At 35.0% G+C, this 18,395-nt stretch overlaps 1 protein-coding gene and 1 long non-coding RNA gene across 2 annotated transcripts; one reads left to right on the top strand and one right to left on the bottom strand.

The window, feature by feature from the left end:
- Positions 1–532: 532 nt before the first annotated feature.
- LOC125668904 (probable G-protein coupled receptor CG31760) lies at positions 533–16,930 on the top strand. The gene is made up of 12 exons (XM_056161323.1): positions 533–611; positions 5,674–6,136; positions 6,373–6,543; positions 9,223–9,352; positions 9,518–9,844; positions 10,523–10,591; positions 10,781–10,890; positions 11,994–12,208; positions 12,424–12,562; positions 12,855–12,960; positions 14,068–14,205; positions 15,847–16,930. Exons 1-12 carry the CDS (start codon positions 533–535, stop codon positions 15,862–15,864), a joined length of 1,965 nt encoding a protein of 654 aa, XP_056017298.1. The 3' UTR covers positions 15,865–16,930.
- Positions 7,878–8,938, bottom strand: LOC130054044 (uncharacterized). Its single transcript, XR_008802305.1, has 2 exons — positions 8,317–8,938; positions 7,878–8,227 (listed from the first exon to the last, which is right to left on the bottom strand). It is a non-coding gene; the product is annotated as an uncharacterized LOC130054044 (long non-coding RNA).
- Positions 16,931–18,395: the final 1,465 nt, after the last annotated feature.

Below are 18,395 nucleotides of genomic sequence, written 5' to 3'. Positions count from 1 at the left end.
ATGTTTAATTTTTTGTATGTATATATTTTATCGAGTACATAGTGTCTGGGTTTTTTTATACGCACAGCTGGCAAAGTTTACAAGTTCAATATATATGTACATGTATTTCTCTATATCGTAGAGCACCTCAGGCTTATAATACTTTCTTGAAGAACAATGATCAATCTCATAAATTTAAAAAAAAATACAAAATTAAAAATAGGCCAAACACGGACCCCCCCCCCCCCCCCCTGGACACACCAGAGGTGGGATCAGGTGCCTAATAAACACTGTTAATTAACAGAATTCACCTCGTGGAAAGAATGTTCAGGTGTTGTATAAACCCACGCTCAATAAAGAATGTTCAGGTGTTGTATAAACCCACGCTCAATAAAGAATGTTCAGGTGTTGTATAAATCCACGCTCAATGTATTGGACCGATACAATACTCCCATTAGGAGGTTTCTAAAAATTGATTTAGCTCGAAAAAACTTCCTCCACACAACTGTGGAAAGTCAATCTGACGAGTGACGGGAAATCACTGACATCGAGAATGGCGCTGACGGAGTTTCTCGTCTATTGTCTGTTGCTGCATACTTTGGAAATTTATATTCTAGCCAATTCCTTTCCAGGTAAGTATGATGAAATAAGATGTCATCGTAAAATTCCTGATTAATTTAGTGTAAATTTATATCGGTAATATGAAGAAAACATAAACTTAATGTTCTTTTTCATCTTTCTCCACAAAGCAACAAGAGAGACCTGTATTGCGAAAATGCTACTTAAAATTCGAACAAAATATTTCAAATGTCAAACTTGTTAATTCAAAAATACAAAAATAAATAAAATAGTTACAAAATACTACAAGTTGTATTTGTTAAAACGACAACATAGGAATAAAATTGGAGAAGTTTTGGTATGTACCTTTATTATTTAAATACGTGGCGTGCACATGTATAGTTTTGTCTTCTGCTACGATGTCTCTAAGCTTTGCAATGCATTACCACAAGAACAACAAAATTCATATTAAGGATGATAAAGATATACGTTTTAAAAAATATACTTTAAGGTAGGTAAATACTATTAGAAATTTCTGTCAATCAATTTTTTTTTCCATTTAAATAACTTTAACAACTCATAAACTAACTAAAACACCCATATTAGACATACCTTTGCGGGTTTATTTTTATACTACGTGCTACAGAGCACATATACCCCCAAATGCAAAAGCCAAATTTTAACACAAGAATGCATGATCTCATGTTTTATTAAAAATATGCACCAAAGCACATCATATTAAGCTATAATATATAAAAACCAATAGCTATTCATTTACTGAGAGAATTTTTAAAGATATTCAATTGAAAACATACACAATTGCTGTTTAATCTGCTCACATCCTTCAGAAAAAAATCACAGAATATCGCAATTTTGAAAAATTCTCAAAATCTAAATTGTTTACATGCCAGTTTTTCTTTAAAAATATGTAGCATTATATCTAAGGTTAACAAAAAACATATTTTACCATAGTTGACCAGAGATATTTCGCAAAATGGTCTCTTAAGTACGTAAACCCCCATTTTTAAATTTAAGTTTTACAATTATTCTTTGCACACTTTGAAAATAGTAAATTGTAACAGCAAATACAGTCTTAAAATCAAGATTAACAGAATATGACAATATATATATATATATATATATATATATATATATATATGTAAAACATACTGAAATTTGTGTCCTACCAGACAATTAGAACACAAGAATGGGGGGGGGGGGGGCTCCCCCACCCCTTCCTTTTTCTCACAATTTCTTTTTGGTGTGTGTGTTATTCTTTTTTTGTTTGGCTATCAATCATATCATACATAAAAATACCTACATGTTATCTCATACTTATAGAAAAAATGAATATAGTGTAACATATGTGTAGATTCTAGCAACTACAGCTCATGTACAAATAATTTTGTTTCTTGAAAGTACTTGTGAAGAAGAGTTCAAATATTCAACAGCTTTGCTGATGATTTTCTGAGGATTTATAATTCTGGGTTTCTTTGAACCAAACACAAACTCACTAAAAACAGTTTGAATTCCACTGTCAGGGTCACGCCTATGTATGATTTTTAACTTGTTCAGGCTTAGATTGCAAGCTATGAGCCTTTTAGAGATCAATGTAGATATTACATTGCTTTGTACCATTGGAACTAGTGCGGACTTGATACTATAATAATTCATGGTAAATATATCTAAGATTCACATTTGAATGCTAAATTTGACTCGTACAGTTTTCGTAAACTACAAACATCGGACAAAGAAGTTATAACTGGAACTTTCTAGTCGGTGTTTAAAATTTAAAACCGGATACGTAAAAGCACGGACTTTCCTTAAAAAAGAAAGTTCCGTCACTTCATCACTGTATCTAAATTAAAATAAAGTAATAAGAAAAAGTTGAAAGACGTTAAATGTGAAAAAGAACGAAATAGGAAGGGGAATATTTGAAAAATATATATTATATACGGAAAAGGCTAGACAGGAGATGGTATAAAAAAGAAGTTAGATATACACAAGAACGAAATAAGAAGGAAGAAAACTAGAAATAAGTTAAATATCAAAAACTACAAAATAAGGAAAGTGAACAAACTAGCAGTTTTAGAGGACAAATCATCCAATTGAACAGTTAATGATAAAGAGAATCTATATTAATAGTATATCTATATCGTACTATGTATATAATGGTGAAACATGTGATCAGTTTCCGTCTTCAAAATACGGACGGATGTGCATTTTTCTTTTGAAACACATTTGTATGGCATCACTAAATGGAACTCTCAAAATCTTTTTCATATATTTTTTTATTTCAACATGCATTTTTTTTTTTTTTTTTTTGGTATTGTATTGTACATAGGGATCTGAAGGTGAAAAATTCATCTTCCAATACATAACGACTACAGTTGTCCAAATTGATACTATATTCATGGACATGTATACAGAATATTTTGAGTCATGCGATTTCCACTCCCATGCATTGAAATGCGATTTGGACCAACTTAGAATAATGGCAAAAAAGGGTGAGAATTAAAAGGAGCGAAAATTTCCATACATAAATTTTTATAACACATGTATTCTTACGAATATACGCCATGACCTTAGTAGTCAGGGTGAAGGTCACACTAGAAGTCTAAACTTTTACACAGAAATGTTCAGAAAGAAATTTTCCATGTGTCATCAGTGTGCAAGCATCCTCTGGTAGCATAGATTCAAATCTCTTCGAACTCTGACCCTGTTTCCTGAGTAGGCTCAGAATGGAGATTTACAGTTTTAAATGGGAAACTTCTATATATATATATATATATACAAATAAAGGAGCGAAACACAAACAAACAAACAATTATAACACCCAACCTTACGTCTACCTCTAGGATCTAAACGATACATGTGATAATCAATTAATTAATATATAAAGCACTAAATAATCACAACTAGGTACTGAAAATTTTTGCCCCAGCCCGGGGTCGAACCAGCGACGTACGGCACCCACCGCCTAGCAAGATTGTCAGTACCTAGTTGTGATTATTTAGTGCTTATATATATATATATATATATATATATATATATATATATATATATATATATATATATATATAATTAAATAAAAAAGCAGGAAAACATGTTGTTCCAAAATATATTCATATGAATATATTTTGGAACTGCATATTTTCCTGCTTTTTTATTTAATTATTTTGACTGTGTGATATTAACTCTTTCTATTTGGATTATATATATACAATGCATAATATATTACTTATCATACTTTCCAAATACATGTATGTTACAACTACATTGATTTTCAGTTACCCTTACGAATTCCTCCCCAATAGTATTACAGTTTTCTTTTACCTATAGTATTATAATTCCCTCCCCTGTTTTGTTTTATTTAGATATTACAATTTCCTCCTTCTCTGTAATGTTTTAATATAGTATTACAATTCCCTCCTCTGTTTTGTTTTTATCTAAATATTAAATCCCCTCTGTTGTATTTTACCTATATAGTATTACAATAGAATCTTAGATCCAGGTACACCTCTTGGGTTGTTTTGAGGGAAATCATCTTGAGCCTTTGTGGGAAATCATCTTGAGGACTTTAATTATAATCAAGAAAGAGGAAAACCTTGAATGAGAGGAGATAATTATTGGTTTTCACATATTGATGGTTTAATTTTACACACTAATGCAACATTTTACCTTTAATTAACATTTTATCTATCTTGTGCTGTTGCTAGCGTTAAGGCTCTCCGCGTGTCCTTTGAAAGACACTAATGAGCCTTTACTGAATCCGATAACAGAAAGTTGTAAATATTTCAAAATCTTTTAACATTTAAGGAAGAATAACAAAACTGAGAAATCTGATATGGATAGAAAGTGGAGGATATGTACGCTAATATTTTGAAATTGAAAACTTTCAAATTTACCTTATCTAGTTGGAGCATACAGTTTCATAAGAAATTAATCTGTAAAATACAAACCTTACAACAAATTAAAACCCCTGCAAGACTTGACTCCGCGATCTCCAGATCAGTAGTCGACATGCTAACCTTCTGAGCTACCCAGCTAGACAATTAGGAATATACAAGTATCACTGATATTTATATTTTCATTCATATTTCAAAAGGAAGTCAGCCATTATGACGATGTGTCATTCATCCTTAAACTATAAATTATTCTGTGTCCTTGGTCGATTGAACTCCTTTTGCACGGGACTACTTGTCTGGTTGATCGCTGGACTTGAATTTGTATACAAACAGTACTTTTTCTCAGTTATATTAGCGTTTCAATAAATGTCATGCTTTCTTGATGTTTACTCGGTATAGTTTGGTCATTTACCTGGAAGGAAAACTGTATCATTTCTATAATGATTTTTGCGGGGGAAAATTCTGCTCATGGAAATTGTTTCTGAAGCGAATGAAATATTGAATTGTTCGAGCGATTTTATGTAATGATCTCCATTTTATTTCCGTTTCCTGTCAAATTTACACAAAATCTCAAAGAGATGAAGACATTAAATAAGCATTACCATTAATCCAACTGATGCTTAATAATTAATTATTGTTCTCTCTGCAAGTCAGATATGATCTGCGGAGTCACACTGTCGTTAATGATACCACGTCACAACTTTCATAGCGTAACACGCCACCTCCTCCATCACGCAGACAAAAACCTCATCCTCAAATTCTTTCAGTGCAATGGGTTTTTTTAAGGTGAATTAACACACCAGGGAAATTGGATATATGGATGAAAAGTGGAGGATATGTACAATAATATTTTGAAATTGGAAACTTTCAAATTTACTTCTATTTAGTCAAATGATACAGTTTTAGCAGAAAGTTATCGGGAGAAATTACAACCCCTGCAGGACTCGAACCCGCGATCTACAGATAAGCAGCCGACACGTTAACCGACTGAGCTATCCAGCTAGGCAATCAAACTTAAACGGAATATACAAATATATTGCTGATATTTATATCATTCATGTTTTGAAAAGAAGTAAGTCATTATATAACGATTTAGTATACCTCCTTATAATCCTTTCCACAGACTCCTCCAGTCGTTAGAGGTGCCTTACATCACCTCTAATAGGTTTCTTTATACTCAGCAGATCAAGATGGGAGGTTTACGATGTAATTGATTCTCTATTCTAAGGACAGACAGCTCGTCAGGCCCTTGATTACGTGGCCTATGTGGAGAAACTTGACAACTGCAGTTTGGGAACTGGCGAATCGCTGGACTTGTTGTATGATCACAGCGTCTGGGATCTGTATGCTCTCACTGCGGTCCGATTGGCCAACTTTATTTCCAAAATAATCACCAGTAACAACAACAGCATGTCCTCCCTCTCCGATGAAGTCCTGTTCGCTCTGGTACGGAACAATGTCCATCTTAAGTCTGTCATATTCGGTTCCGGGATCCCGTTTGAGCCTCACGAGTCCTTGCGGTATCCCTTGTTTTGTCCGTATGCATTCAGAGACGAAAACAAGACCGTCGTTCTCTCGAAGGACCTCGCTGTTGAATACAACTATACAGATCCGAAAACGGAGTACTACCAAGTGCTCAGGTATAAGGACTTTAGTAACATCTCCATGGAGACAGATACAGTTTATTTCAGGTTAGGAAAATTTTAACATTATTATATCATATCTCAATGTTTACAAAACTACAACAGTCGAACAAACGGCTTTTGTTTTATGGTAATATACAGATATGTAGAATTTCAATAAATTTTCAAGTTATTTTAAAATTTATTTTATCTTACACGAAAGAGAAAGTTTTAGCGAGAATTGTTGTAAAATTTGTATGTGATTAATCAATGTGCTAATCAGAACGATATTTATCTTTCCGTAGATCTGACGACTCTCTTCTTCCAGCTGTTGAGATCCTGCAGCCTGTGGCGGATCTAGCGGACGGTCACTGGACGAAACCTTATTTCGACTGTGGAGGGGGGAACATTTGGATGGTGACCTACTCGTCCCCGATATTTGCACTGGAACAGGACAAAAAGTCTGTCATTTTCAGGTATCTATCGGAGAACAATGAACTGATAGAGTGTTTAAAGGGGCATGAACACGATTTGAGCTGAAAATGTTCAAATTTTATTTATCTATTTTTATTGTTTACAATGCTTAACTAAAGTATTTCTAATGGTCAACCAAAATTTTAATACCAATTGTTGAGTTATAAGTGAGATATAATACTCGCAATTCTTTGTTATGTAAACAAGGCTCGTGCCATGTTTTTGTTTACATTAGACTATTTAATAGAAAATAGCGTATTTAAAACAAAATGAGATGTGTCAAACACTAGAAACTATTTAAATGTGTTAAGAATTCACCTGTAAATTGAAAAAAAAAATATGCTTTTAAAGTTTATTTAACCTATATAAACAAAAACATGGCACGAGCCTTGTTTACATTACAAGGACTTGTGACCTTGTATCTCCCATGTACCTCAACAACTGATGATTAGTAATACCTTAGTTACGCATTCTGAACATTAAAAATCAAAAAACAAAATTTGAAAATATTCAGCTCAAATCGTGTCCATGTCCCTTTAAGGTAATGTTTTCTTTGCATTCTTAACCAGTGTACAGTTCAAATCCGTACAGCAACTATGAGCGGACAATCGCAACAACAACAAAATCCTCTAATGAATAATCCGTTTTCTCGAACTGACAGTCCGTTTGCTCGGACTTGGAATCCGTTCCTTCCGTTTGCAAATCCGTTTCCTCAGATTGAGCACCTGTCTCCCGGATTGATCATTCACTATCTGGATTCAGATTTCCGCGGATTAACATTACTATCCTATGGATTGGTAAGCAGTATTCTCAGATAACTATTGTCGTTAAGACAACGAACGGAACAAGAAACCCGGAAAGGAGGGAGGGGCTTCTATGGTAATTTAGAGGCGTGGCGACTATTGATATAGAACTTTATAATGCTTCTAGAGGCGTGGCGACTATTGATATAGAACTTTATAATGCTTCTGTGGTAATTTAGAGGCGTGGCGACTATTCTTTATAATGCTTCTATGGTAATTTAGAGGTGTGACGATTATTGATATAGAACTTTATAATGCTTCTATGGCAATTTAGAGGCGTGGCGACTATTGATATAGAACTTTATAATGCTTATATTTACATTTGCAACTGTTTTCTCCTACATAACACTATTACGAGCAATACGTATTTATTTCTGGATAAATCTACTACGGGGTCAACAGAGGTCACGGCTGTGCGTATGAACATTTGTTAAAAGTAGGTAACAGGTACTACTTTTACTAAGGCAATACACATCTAGCAATCGCTCTCACTTACTACAGAAATCTTTCAATAGATGAAATCAACATCACAATATGTATTTACGGTTTTATTTGTATTCCAAGCAGTGAACTTTCATCAATAATTGATAAAAACATTTCTGTAAACAATGTCTTTAGTTACTAGCCTACTAGGCCTAATGTATGTCTAAAATTTCGTCTGCTACAACTTCACCCTGGTCCTCGGTGATGCGGAATTGTACTTACTGCTAGACGATGACATTAGGCTTTAGCAAAAAGGTCATTCACAGGATGTATGGCCGATAAGTCGTCAAAGTGCATTAAGACCTACACACCACACTGCTTCCGTGCCACAGCAGCCATAGTGCTTGATGTCGGTTTCCAAGTTTATGTCGGGACATCGAAGCGAGGCGTCGTTAAAAACCTATTACAAAAAATTATCGAGTCAAAAGAAGCGTTCAGTGAGCTCATGTTTATCAACAATTACATATCCAAATCCAAACCGTCCCTTACCTTCGTGCAGTTCCACATTCTCTGCGATGTTCAGTTCTTTCCGGAGATTCATCTGAGCTGCGTCCTCTGTCCTGTCTATAAAAGATTTGCCTACACCTGACGACTGCCGCCCTGTTCTTCATGTTCCTCCATCTCAGTCTTCTGTTAACTCCGCAATATCCACAGAATATCTTTCAAAGTCGGTCTTCAACGTCTTCACTTTTCAAAAGTCAAAGCGCATCACAACTCTAAGTGTAACACTGCGCATCCCCGTTTAAATCATAATTCCCCCACCCCCTAAAATTAGACATATGGAAGAGTTTTCCATTATATACTCCCGAGTTAATGTATAAGTATATGTTGATATACTTCCTTTCTAGCGTCTTAATAATTAAAACAGTTCTTCATTTTATAGAACTTTGTTTTGTGTTGTCGTCATTTTGAACATCTATGACGCTTCGTTGTGGACGTCAACAATTTGAAATGTATGGAAACGTGTTGTTAACACAATTCAGCAATGTTACCAACCAAAAATATAAATATAAGTAATAAGGTATCATTTAAAAATATTTATCGGGATATAAATACGGGTTGGTACATGATCAAATTTTCCATAAAGCCCTTCGGGCTTTATGGAATTTGATCACGTGACCAACCCGTATTTATATCCCGATAAATATTTTTAAATGATACCTTATTTCTTAACTATGATTATTTAGAGGCGTGGCGACTATTGATATAGAACTTTATAATGCTTCTATGATTATTTAGAGGCGTGGCGACTATTGATATAGAACTTTATAATGCTTCTATGGTAATTTAGAGGCGTGGCGACTATTGATATAGAACTTTATAATGCTTCTATGATTATTTAGAGGCGTGGCGACTATTGATATAGAACTTTATAATGCTTCTATGATTATTTAGAGGCGTGGCGACTATTGATATAGAACTGACCAATATAGATATAAACCAGTGCGATGTCGACAGAGCCGTAAATCTGAGTGGGACATTCGATATCTTCAGAGGGACTCACTTATGCGAGCCATCGACAGAGGTGATTGTTAACTTATATAGTTTTTTTCGGGTTGTAAATTACATATCCACCAATTGGTATTGTCTTCTTTTTTTATATTGAACTACTGAATTATAACACACACACACACACACACACACACACACACACACACACCTGTACCTTATTTGCTGTTATTTATTTCAGTGTGTTTTTACATCCGGTCACGGGTTTCGTCGGGGATCATACATTTGTACATGCGCCAAGGGATATTTCTTCCCAGACACCTCCGCCAAACATAAATTCTTTAAAGGATACGATATCGAAGATGACTTCACTAGCGGCAACATTACTTCAACATATCAGTATAGGTGTACTCCTTGCGCATCCGGATGTGACGTCTGCACAGATTCATCACCGTGTCTTTTCAAAAGGAACATTTTCATTCGGACGCCTTTTCTTATTCTGACGATTATTACAATAATCCTGATTTTGATAGCATCGGGATTTGTATTCCGTTTGAAGGAAAGTAAGGTACTTCAATGTATTACAAGAACCAATCAAGTTTGAACATTTTATTTTTATTACAATTCGGCGTAAGTGAAGCAAAATACTGACTGGTATTTTTACACATGAACATGTACTGAGTAGTAGTCTGTTTATTTTGCTTTCCTTATGGTTTGAACGTATGTTGTATTAGAGAAATACTCTATCACTGATAACCAAAAAAATTATAAAGATCTGGCTAATTTCTAGGGGTCCTTCGGATGAGACCGCAAAAACCGAGCCCTGTGTCACAGCAGGTATGGCGCGATAAAGATCATTCCCTGCTCAAAAGCCATAAGTACCGAGCATCGGCCTAAATATTGCAACCCTTCACCGGCAATGGTAATGTCTCCATATGAGTGAAAAATTTAAGAGCGGGACGTTAAACAATAGACAATCAATCAATCTAGAGATCCTTTGTTCTCAATAGTCCTTACTTCAAATGAGTCGTGGCCCTAAATCCTAAGTAAACTCGGTTATAATGTCTGTTCAAAATGATACAGTGAAAATTGGGAGAGTTTTATAGACGGAATCACAGACAAGGACTGCTGAATCTTTGGTTCTGATCTATTAGAATTTATCTTTTTAAATAACGGAATTCTGAACAGGCACAAAACATGACATGGTGTATGAAGTGTGATTACAAGATTGCTTTCGCTATTTCAGATCATTAAGAGTGGGAGTCCAATATTCCTATTGCTGATGTGCGCTGGTGGTGTACTGATATGTCTGCAGGTAATGTGATGTAAGAAAGACCCCCACCCCCAGTCTTTTCACAATTTTCTATATTCATAATTATTAGGGTCTAATAATTAATTTCATGATAACTATCTTACAGATCTATATACGTAAGGCAAGAAAAAAAGGTGCAAAAGAATCTCAACTTGATTTGCAAGACTTATTTTTTTCAAATTTTGTTTTTAGATGTTCGTCACATTTCCCGAAGCTAACGACTTCTTGTGCATGGTATCGCCTTGGCCATACCATTTAGGATTTGTTTTAATGTTTGGAGCTCTCCTTTTGAAAACATGGAGGTTTGTGTTCATGAACAAATTTTATATTTAATTTCTGCCCTTTAGATCATTGAACGGTAAACTCAATAACTAGGAAAGCTTGGTCAGACATTGCAAACTTTATATTGAAAAAAAAATCATTATTTTGTGAATGAAAAAGTGAAGTTAACGACCAGTGATCAATCTCATAAATCCTATAAAGAATACAAAATTTAAAGTAGGGCAAACACGGACCCCTGGACACACTAGAGGTGGGATCAGGTGCCTAGGAGGAGTAAACATCCCTTGTTGACAGGTCACACCGCCGTAAGCCCTGTATCTTGATTAGGTAAACTGGATAATCCTTAGTCAAAATCAGTATGTAAAGAATGACCTAACAAAAAATGGTATGAAACACGCCAGACAGCATCCGGCATGATAACAGACAGTATTTGCAAATTAGATCATTATAACTACATGAACCATATACTTTGAGAAATGCTTACTTTAAACGAGACTGTTGAGATTTCCGTAACAACTTAATAGTATTTGTCAGTATCCTGCTTCGATATAAAAACTGATCAAACGCAGAACATTTTCTTACGTATCGAATCAGTTGAGTTACATAAACACCATATGCAGGAGATATTGGAATATTGCTAAAATGTACATGAATGTTGGAAGTTGACAGATTGAGAAACTGAAGTCATTCCGTTCATCATAAAGTTGAGTTGATAGTTTGTCATTAACATCTGTGTTCAATGAAATATCCAAATATGGAACAGATATGGAAGACTCTGTGGTGCCTTTTATTTCGAGTTCAACGGGATGTATTGAATCGACATGTGAATGAAAATTTATATTGTTAATAGAACGTCGATGTATCTAAATGTCGAGTTGAAGGCCACAGCGAATTTTTTCTCATTTAGAAGTTTTTGAAAAAATTCTGCCTCATAAGATTACAAAAACAGGTCAGCTAATAATGGAACATAATTCGTGCCCATGGGAATTCCAACAGACTGTTGGAAGACCTGAGCACGGAAGACTACGTAGATAGATATTTTCAATGAATGTTGAACTTCACATGACAATTATTGATTTGATTTTTTTTTTTTTTTTTTTTTTTTTTTTTTTTTTTTTTACAGAATATCAATAATATTCCGGGTAGGACAGGTGAGAAGAGTCCATTTACCTGACAAGACTTTGTTACGTCGCATGGCTATGATGCTAGCTACCTCGTCTGGATATCTGATAGCATGGACCGCAGCTAATGACGAACATTCAGAAATCCGACAAACTTCATCGGGCCTGAAATTCGTAATGTGCTCAAATAATCTTTGGCAATATTCATCATATGGAAGTGAGTTTGTATTTCATATTCGCGCTAAAATGGCTTTTTGGAAATGAATACCAGTATGTTGTATGAGAGAAATAGTGTGAATTTTGTATATCATGTAATCACTCATAGCATTTTGGTAATGAATGTATTGTGAAACATCTTTTGTATGCTAACAGTGGAAATTCTCGTGCTGCTGTTCGGAGTATATCCATGTTTTACATCTTCTGTATTAACAGTGGAAATTCTCGTGCTGCTGTTCGGAGTATATCTATGTTTTACGGTACGCAAAGCCCCGGCGTCCTTTAACGAAAGTAGACACATTTCATGGGCACTGTACAACGCTATCATCCTCAGCAGTTTTATCCTGCTGATCAAGTAAGAGTCTGTGCTGGGGTTTCCGAAATTCTGATAATTTGGAGTATTTTACTCAACCAATTAATGCACAAATTCTTAGAGTGTTTGTTTGTAGAAGGTAAATGAAAAAATAATATTTTTTATTTGAAATATATCATTGCTACTATATGAATATATGGACCCATTTAAAAAGAGTTAGTAATTTTAGACAAGAGTTTTTATATCTTCTGTGATTTTGAATTCGTATAGAATATGAATTTTATTTAGCAAGTTCACACCACATTATACAGTATGTGTCTTTTTTTATTTCCAGACATTTTATTGCTGAATCAGGCGGTCCAGATTTGATCTATTTCTTGACCTTTCTGAATTGTCAAGTTATCGTCACCATGACGATGGTGCTGATATTTGTTCCCAAGGTAACTCAAATCGCTTAGAAAATGTTCTATCAATAGCTGTATGAAATATTTCCTTTTCCTTAGACCCGTCGCAAAAAGCATTATTTGTTTTAAAAATACATGAAAGTCTTGAAATTATTTTGAACAATACATTTTGATAATGTTGATTTGATTAAAGCTGTATGGTCCGAATTACAATATTATTTTCCATCTCGTAAAAACGCTATTAAATCATCGCACATATGTAGTTATGAGGCTGTATGACATATCATACATTATTTCACCTGTTTTATCACGAATTACTTGATTTTAAATCGATGTTTACAAATAAACGCGTCACTCTGCCATTTCAAGTGAAAGTCACGTGACCAGTTCAAACTTTCAGATCATCGGTGGTCTTATCTGTGTATTTTGTTACAACAGTACCGTGCCATAAGTTTAATAGAAATAAAAATATCAAATACCTCTCAGTAATTTGTTGTTTTACGCTCTTTCAGCCTTAAAATTAGACAGTTGCGTATGAGTTAATACATCATGTTGGGATTCCTCTGACGCGCGTGGGTCTATTTATAGACGTCTATTATGGGATGATTTATATATGAACCACACTATATTTACTTACTAAATAATATTCTCACTGTTTTCTTTTACATGCAGATGTTTTCAAGCATGTAATTAAGGGAAAGTTAAAAACTTTATAAAGTAATTAATCTGCTTTAAAGTAATAATGTACAAAAATAATACATGAACATCGGGTCATACAGCTATAATAAGATAATAAAAAAAATAGATTTAAAACAACAACAACAAAACCCATAAACAAACAAAACACAACCCACCACCAAGAAAGAACTACAGAAATAATCGAATCCATCACCCAAATATGTTGAAGGGAATAATGGAAGGTGTATTGATACAGTACATTTTATAGTACAGTGCAACCTGGCAAATCTGACAGGCACTCGGAATACACGCATCTGAATAAACCGTGTACAAAACAATGAAAATATTAAATTGAGAATAAAAATAAGGATCGAAATGTCCAGGGAAGCGGATTACACGGGTGTCGGATTAGAAGACAGTTTTTACTGTATACAACAAAATTATGCTTTTACATCTCATTACCAGATTCATGCTGTTTACATGAAAGTTGAAGTGAAACGACGAAATGACTTGCCAGCAATTACTGGTAAACTCGAGAGCTATACTGTCAACGCCCAATATCAATCGAAAAGCGTGCAGACAACTATTGGTGGAGAAGACCTGGTAAGATATACTTAAAAGAACCAGGGCAGTAAAAGCTTGTGTTTTCCCAAATGTCAACACTTAATCATTTCAGAAGGATGCTACAACACACTGAAAGCTCATAAACATTGCCTGTACGGAAACGAGCGTCATTATCACAAGTTGCTTAATTTCACTCCATTTTTGTCAATTTCACTTAAATTTCGTTTTTTCTATGCTTAGTTTTCCGACGCTTTAACTGTGATCATTTTCAAACAAAAGTTTGAGAGGCCTGTTCCTAATTATTGTTTTATAGTGTTTGTTTCATGAATGTATTTTGGATATACGCATGGGTATTAAAGTTGTTACCAACCAGAACAGTAGTGCTAGAAATTTCTAGCTTGTGGGAGTGTCTTTAATTCCTAGCTTGTGGGAGTGGCTTGAATTCCTAGCTGTAGGAGTTACTTCAATCCCTAGCTTGTGAGAGTGGGTTTAATCCCTAGCTTGTTAGAGTGGCTTCAATTCCTAGCTGTGGGAGTGGCTTCAATCCCTAGCTTGTGAGAGTGGGTTTAATCCCTAGCTTGTTAGAGTGGCTTGAATTCCTAGCTGTGGGAGTGGCTTCAATCCCTAGCTTGTGAGAGTGGGTTTAATCCCTAGCTTGTTAGAGTGGCTTGAATTCCTAGCTGTGGGAGTGGCTTCAATCCCTAGCCTGTGAGAGTGGGTTTAATCCCTAGCTTGTTAGAGTGGCTTCAATTCCTAGCTGTGGGAGTGGCTTCAATCCCTAGCCTGTGAGAGTGGGTTTAATCCCTAGCTTGTTAGAGTGGCTTCAATTCCTAGCTGTGGGAGTGGCTTCAATCCCTAGCTTGTGAGAGTGGGTTTAATCCCTAGGTTATGGGAGTGGCTTCAATCCCCAGCTTGTGGAAGTGGTGTCAATTCCTAGCTTGTGGGAGTGGATCCCATTCCTAGCTTGTGGGAGTGAATTCAATCCTTAGCTTGTGGGAGTGGATCCCATTCCTAGCTTGTGGGAGTGGCTTCAATTCCTAGCCTGTGGGAGTGGTTTCAATTCGTAGCTCAAGACTTTATACTTGTTTTATCTTTTACTTTGTAAAATCTGAATTTCCAAAAATTTGTTCTGTCTCTTGAAAACCAGCATGGATACCCTATCTTTAGTTTGGTTACTATAAATATTACGGATAGTATATCGGATTTTTAAAAAAATATTTTGGGCAAAATCACCTGTTCTTCACGGAAAAGATGTTTGAAAAATATGTCTACAAATCCTCTAGAATGTTCAAAATTCACGAACATCTTTCGGTATTTTATGTTCTTGCTTGTATGGCTCTTTCTATTTTTTCTGAGAATTACGCATTGCAACCATGTTCACGACCACTCTCTCTCTCTCTCTCTCTCTCTCTCTATTTCTCTCTCTCTTGACCGCAAAACCGAGGCCACGTGTCACAGCAGGCGTGGCACGATAAAGATCTCTCCCTGCTCAAAGGCCGTGAGCGTCGAGCATAGGCATACATTTTTCAGCCCTTCACCGGCAATGGTGACGTCTTTATATGAAATATTCTCGAGCGGGATGTTAAACAATATACAATCAATCAATTATTCTATCGCTCTGACTAATAAACTATATCCATATGTCTTCAACCAGTTATGATTATCTAAATGGTTTTGCAGGAGAGAATTGGCTATTGAGAGAGGAAAACTCAACGTCTGTGGATGTATCTTTAACTGGAAAATACAAATTCTCCATGGATTATATATGTCAAAGCAGTTTCGGATAGGATTTAAAAAAGCTACAACTCAACTCGGAGTATATGTATACCTCGGCGATTCACATAGAAATGAGTGCCGAACTTCACATGACAAGGAGTGCTGAACTTCACATGACAATGAATGTTGAACTTCACATGACAATGAATGTTGAACTTAACAATGAATGTTCAACTTTGCATAACAATGAGTGTTGAACTTAACAATGAATGTTGAACTTTGCATATGAATTTTGAACTTCACCACATAACAATGAATGTTGAACTTCACATAACAATGGATGTTGAACTTCACATAACAATGAATTTTGAACTTCACTTAAAAAATAAGATATCATTTTTTAATGTTACTGGGATATGGCATGAATTTGGTCACGTGATCAAATCCTATAACGCCCGAAGGGCATAAGTAAGGAGCCAGGTGAAAGTACAGGAACTGACTTTTGAAGCGTTGATTGTATTCATACGCAAGAACAAACTGATCACGTGACCACATTCATGTTACACGAAATTGAACATTGATTTCATTAGTACTGTCATATATAGAAGTGCATTGGCAAATGTAAATATATAACAATGAATGTTGAACTTCACATAACAACGAATGTTGAACTTTGCATTACAATGAATTTTGAACTTCACATAACAACGAATGTTGAACTTTGCATTACAATGAATTTTGAACTTCACATAACAATGAGTGTTGAACTTAACAATGTATGTTAAAATTTACATGACAATGAATGTTGAACTTCACATGACAATGAATGTTGAAATTTACATGAGAATGAATGTTGAATTAACAATGAATGTTGAACTTTACATAACAATGAACGTTGAAGTAGCATAATGAATTTTGAACTTCACATAACAATGAATGTTGAACTAGCAAACAATGAATTTTGGACTTCACATAACGATGAATGTTGAACTTCACATAACAATTGCTATTGAAATTTTGTTTTTGGCAATAAATTGATTATGCACTTCATTATTTCAAGTTGAAAGAATATGCATGAAACAATGTAGACGAGGAATGAATTGCGTGTAATGTTTCATAATGATATTATTTACCAGAGATAGGACCACTCACATCTGATGTTTAGGGCGCTCTCGCTTTGAAACTAATCAACCCTAAGACTTTTAACATGTACATGTACACCGTGGACCATAGTGACCATGGTGAAAAGATTCAGTAACGCATGGGCCCCAGATTGTTGAAGCCATCGGTCTATTTATTTTTCTCAAAAAACAACATAAATGAGAGTTTTCTTTGTCTAAAATATATCGCACGGAAGGCATAGCTGTATTAAGAAACAGAATATGTCCATACTTTGAATGAAAGTAGTTACTTTTCTCAAACACTCGTGTTTAATGTCGAGTACCTAAGAAAATTCGCACGGATGTTTGAGCTGAATTCAAGGTTTGAAATAATTTGAGAACCATTATAATGTGTCACAAGAATATAAAAAAAGACATTCAATTTCTTACTAAATTGGGGTTCATAGTAGTCTTTATTTTGACGAAATGCTTGAAAATGAAAATAACGCAGGGTGAAAAGATGGAAGATGTAGCGTTACCAAGGTGAAAAGATATCAAAGATTCCCATATTGATTAATGAAAGGTGAACACAACTCCTATAAGTAATATAAAATAGATAGTTGGGCAAACACAGACCCCTGGACACACCAGAGATGGGATCAGGTGCCTAGGAGGAGTAAGCATCCCCTGTCGATCGGTCACACCCGCCTTGAGCCCTATATCCTGATCAGGTAAACGGAGTTATTCGTAGTCAAAATCAGTGTGCCAAGAATGGCCTTACAATCGTTATGAAACGTGTCAGTCGGCATCTGACCCAATGATAGGTTGTGTTGACGAACTAGATCGTTATAAAGACCTAGTAAATTCACAATTTTAAGTTTTTCTGTCACATAATATATTCTGATTTATGAAATGAATTTATTTTTCTTTTCGTAGCGCATGATACATGTACAAGTGTTCCTTCCATTTTTTCGCGATATACCTCTATCCAACCAAAAACATCCTTATCATTTATCATTTACAAACAAGCTCTAGAATGACTGAAATCTATTCAAAAATTAAATGATATGGAAACCATATAGTTAACTGTAGTTAAAGGTAAATCTGCCTGTACCTCGGTACCTTTTCTTACTTAGGACCCATTCGTTCAATACTCTTCTTTGAGTCATCGTCTGACAGGGAGGAAGTTTGTTCTAGACTACACTTTTGTTTGTTATTTGAAACCTCCAAGCTCACGATATGTAGGAGGTTCAAGCACACCGGTAATCCGGATAGCTACACTATCTACACTGTAAGTTGCCGTCCTTAAATGATATTCAACTTACCTTTGAATGATATGTCTATCAAGTGTTTCCTTATCCCCGATTGGAGATCTCTTGAGAAATATCAAATTATTCTCATGTGCGAAATCGG

This window comes from Ostrea edulis, chromosome 4, assembly GCF_947568905.1.
Source record: "Ostrea edulis chromosome 4, xbOstEdul1.1, whole genome shotgun sequence".
Taxonomy (NCBI): domain Eukaryota; kingdom Metazoa; phylum Mollusca; class Bivalvia; order Ostreida; family Ostreidae; genus Ostrea; species Ostrea edulis.
This window is presented reverse-complemented; position numbering and strand designations above follow the sequence as displayed.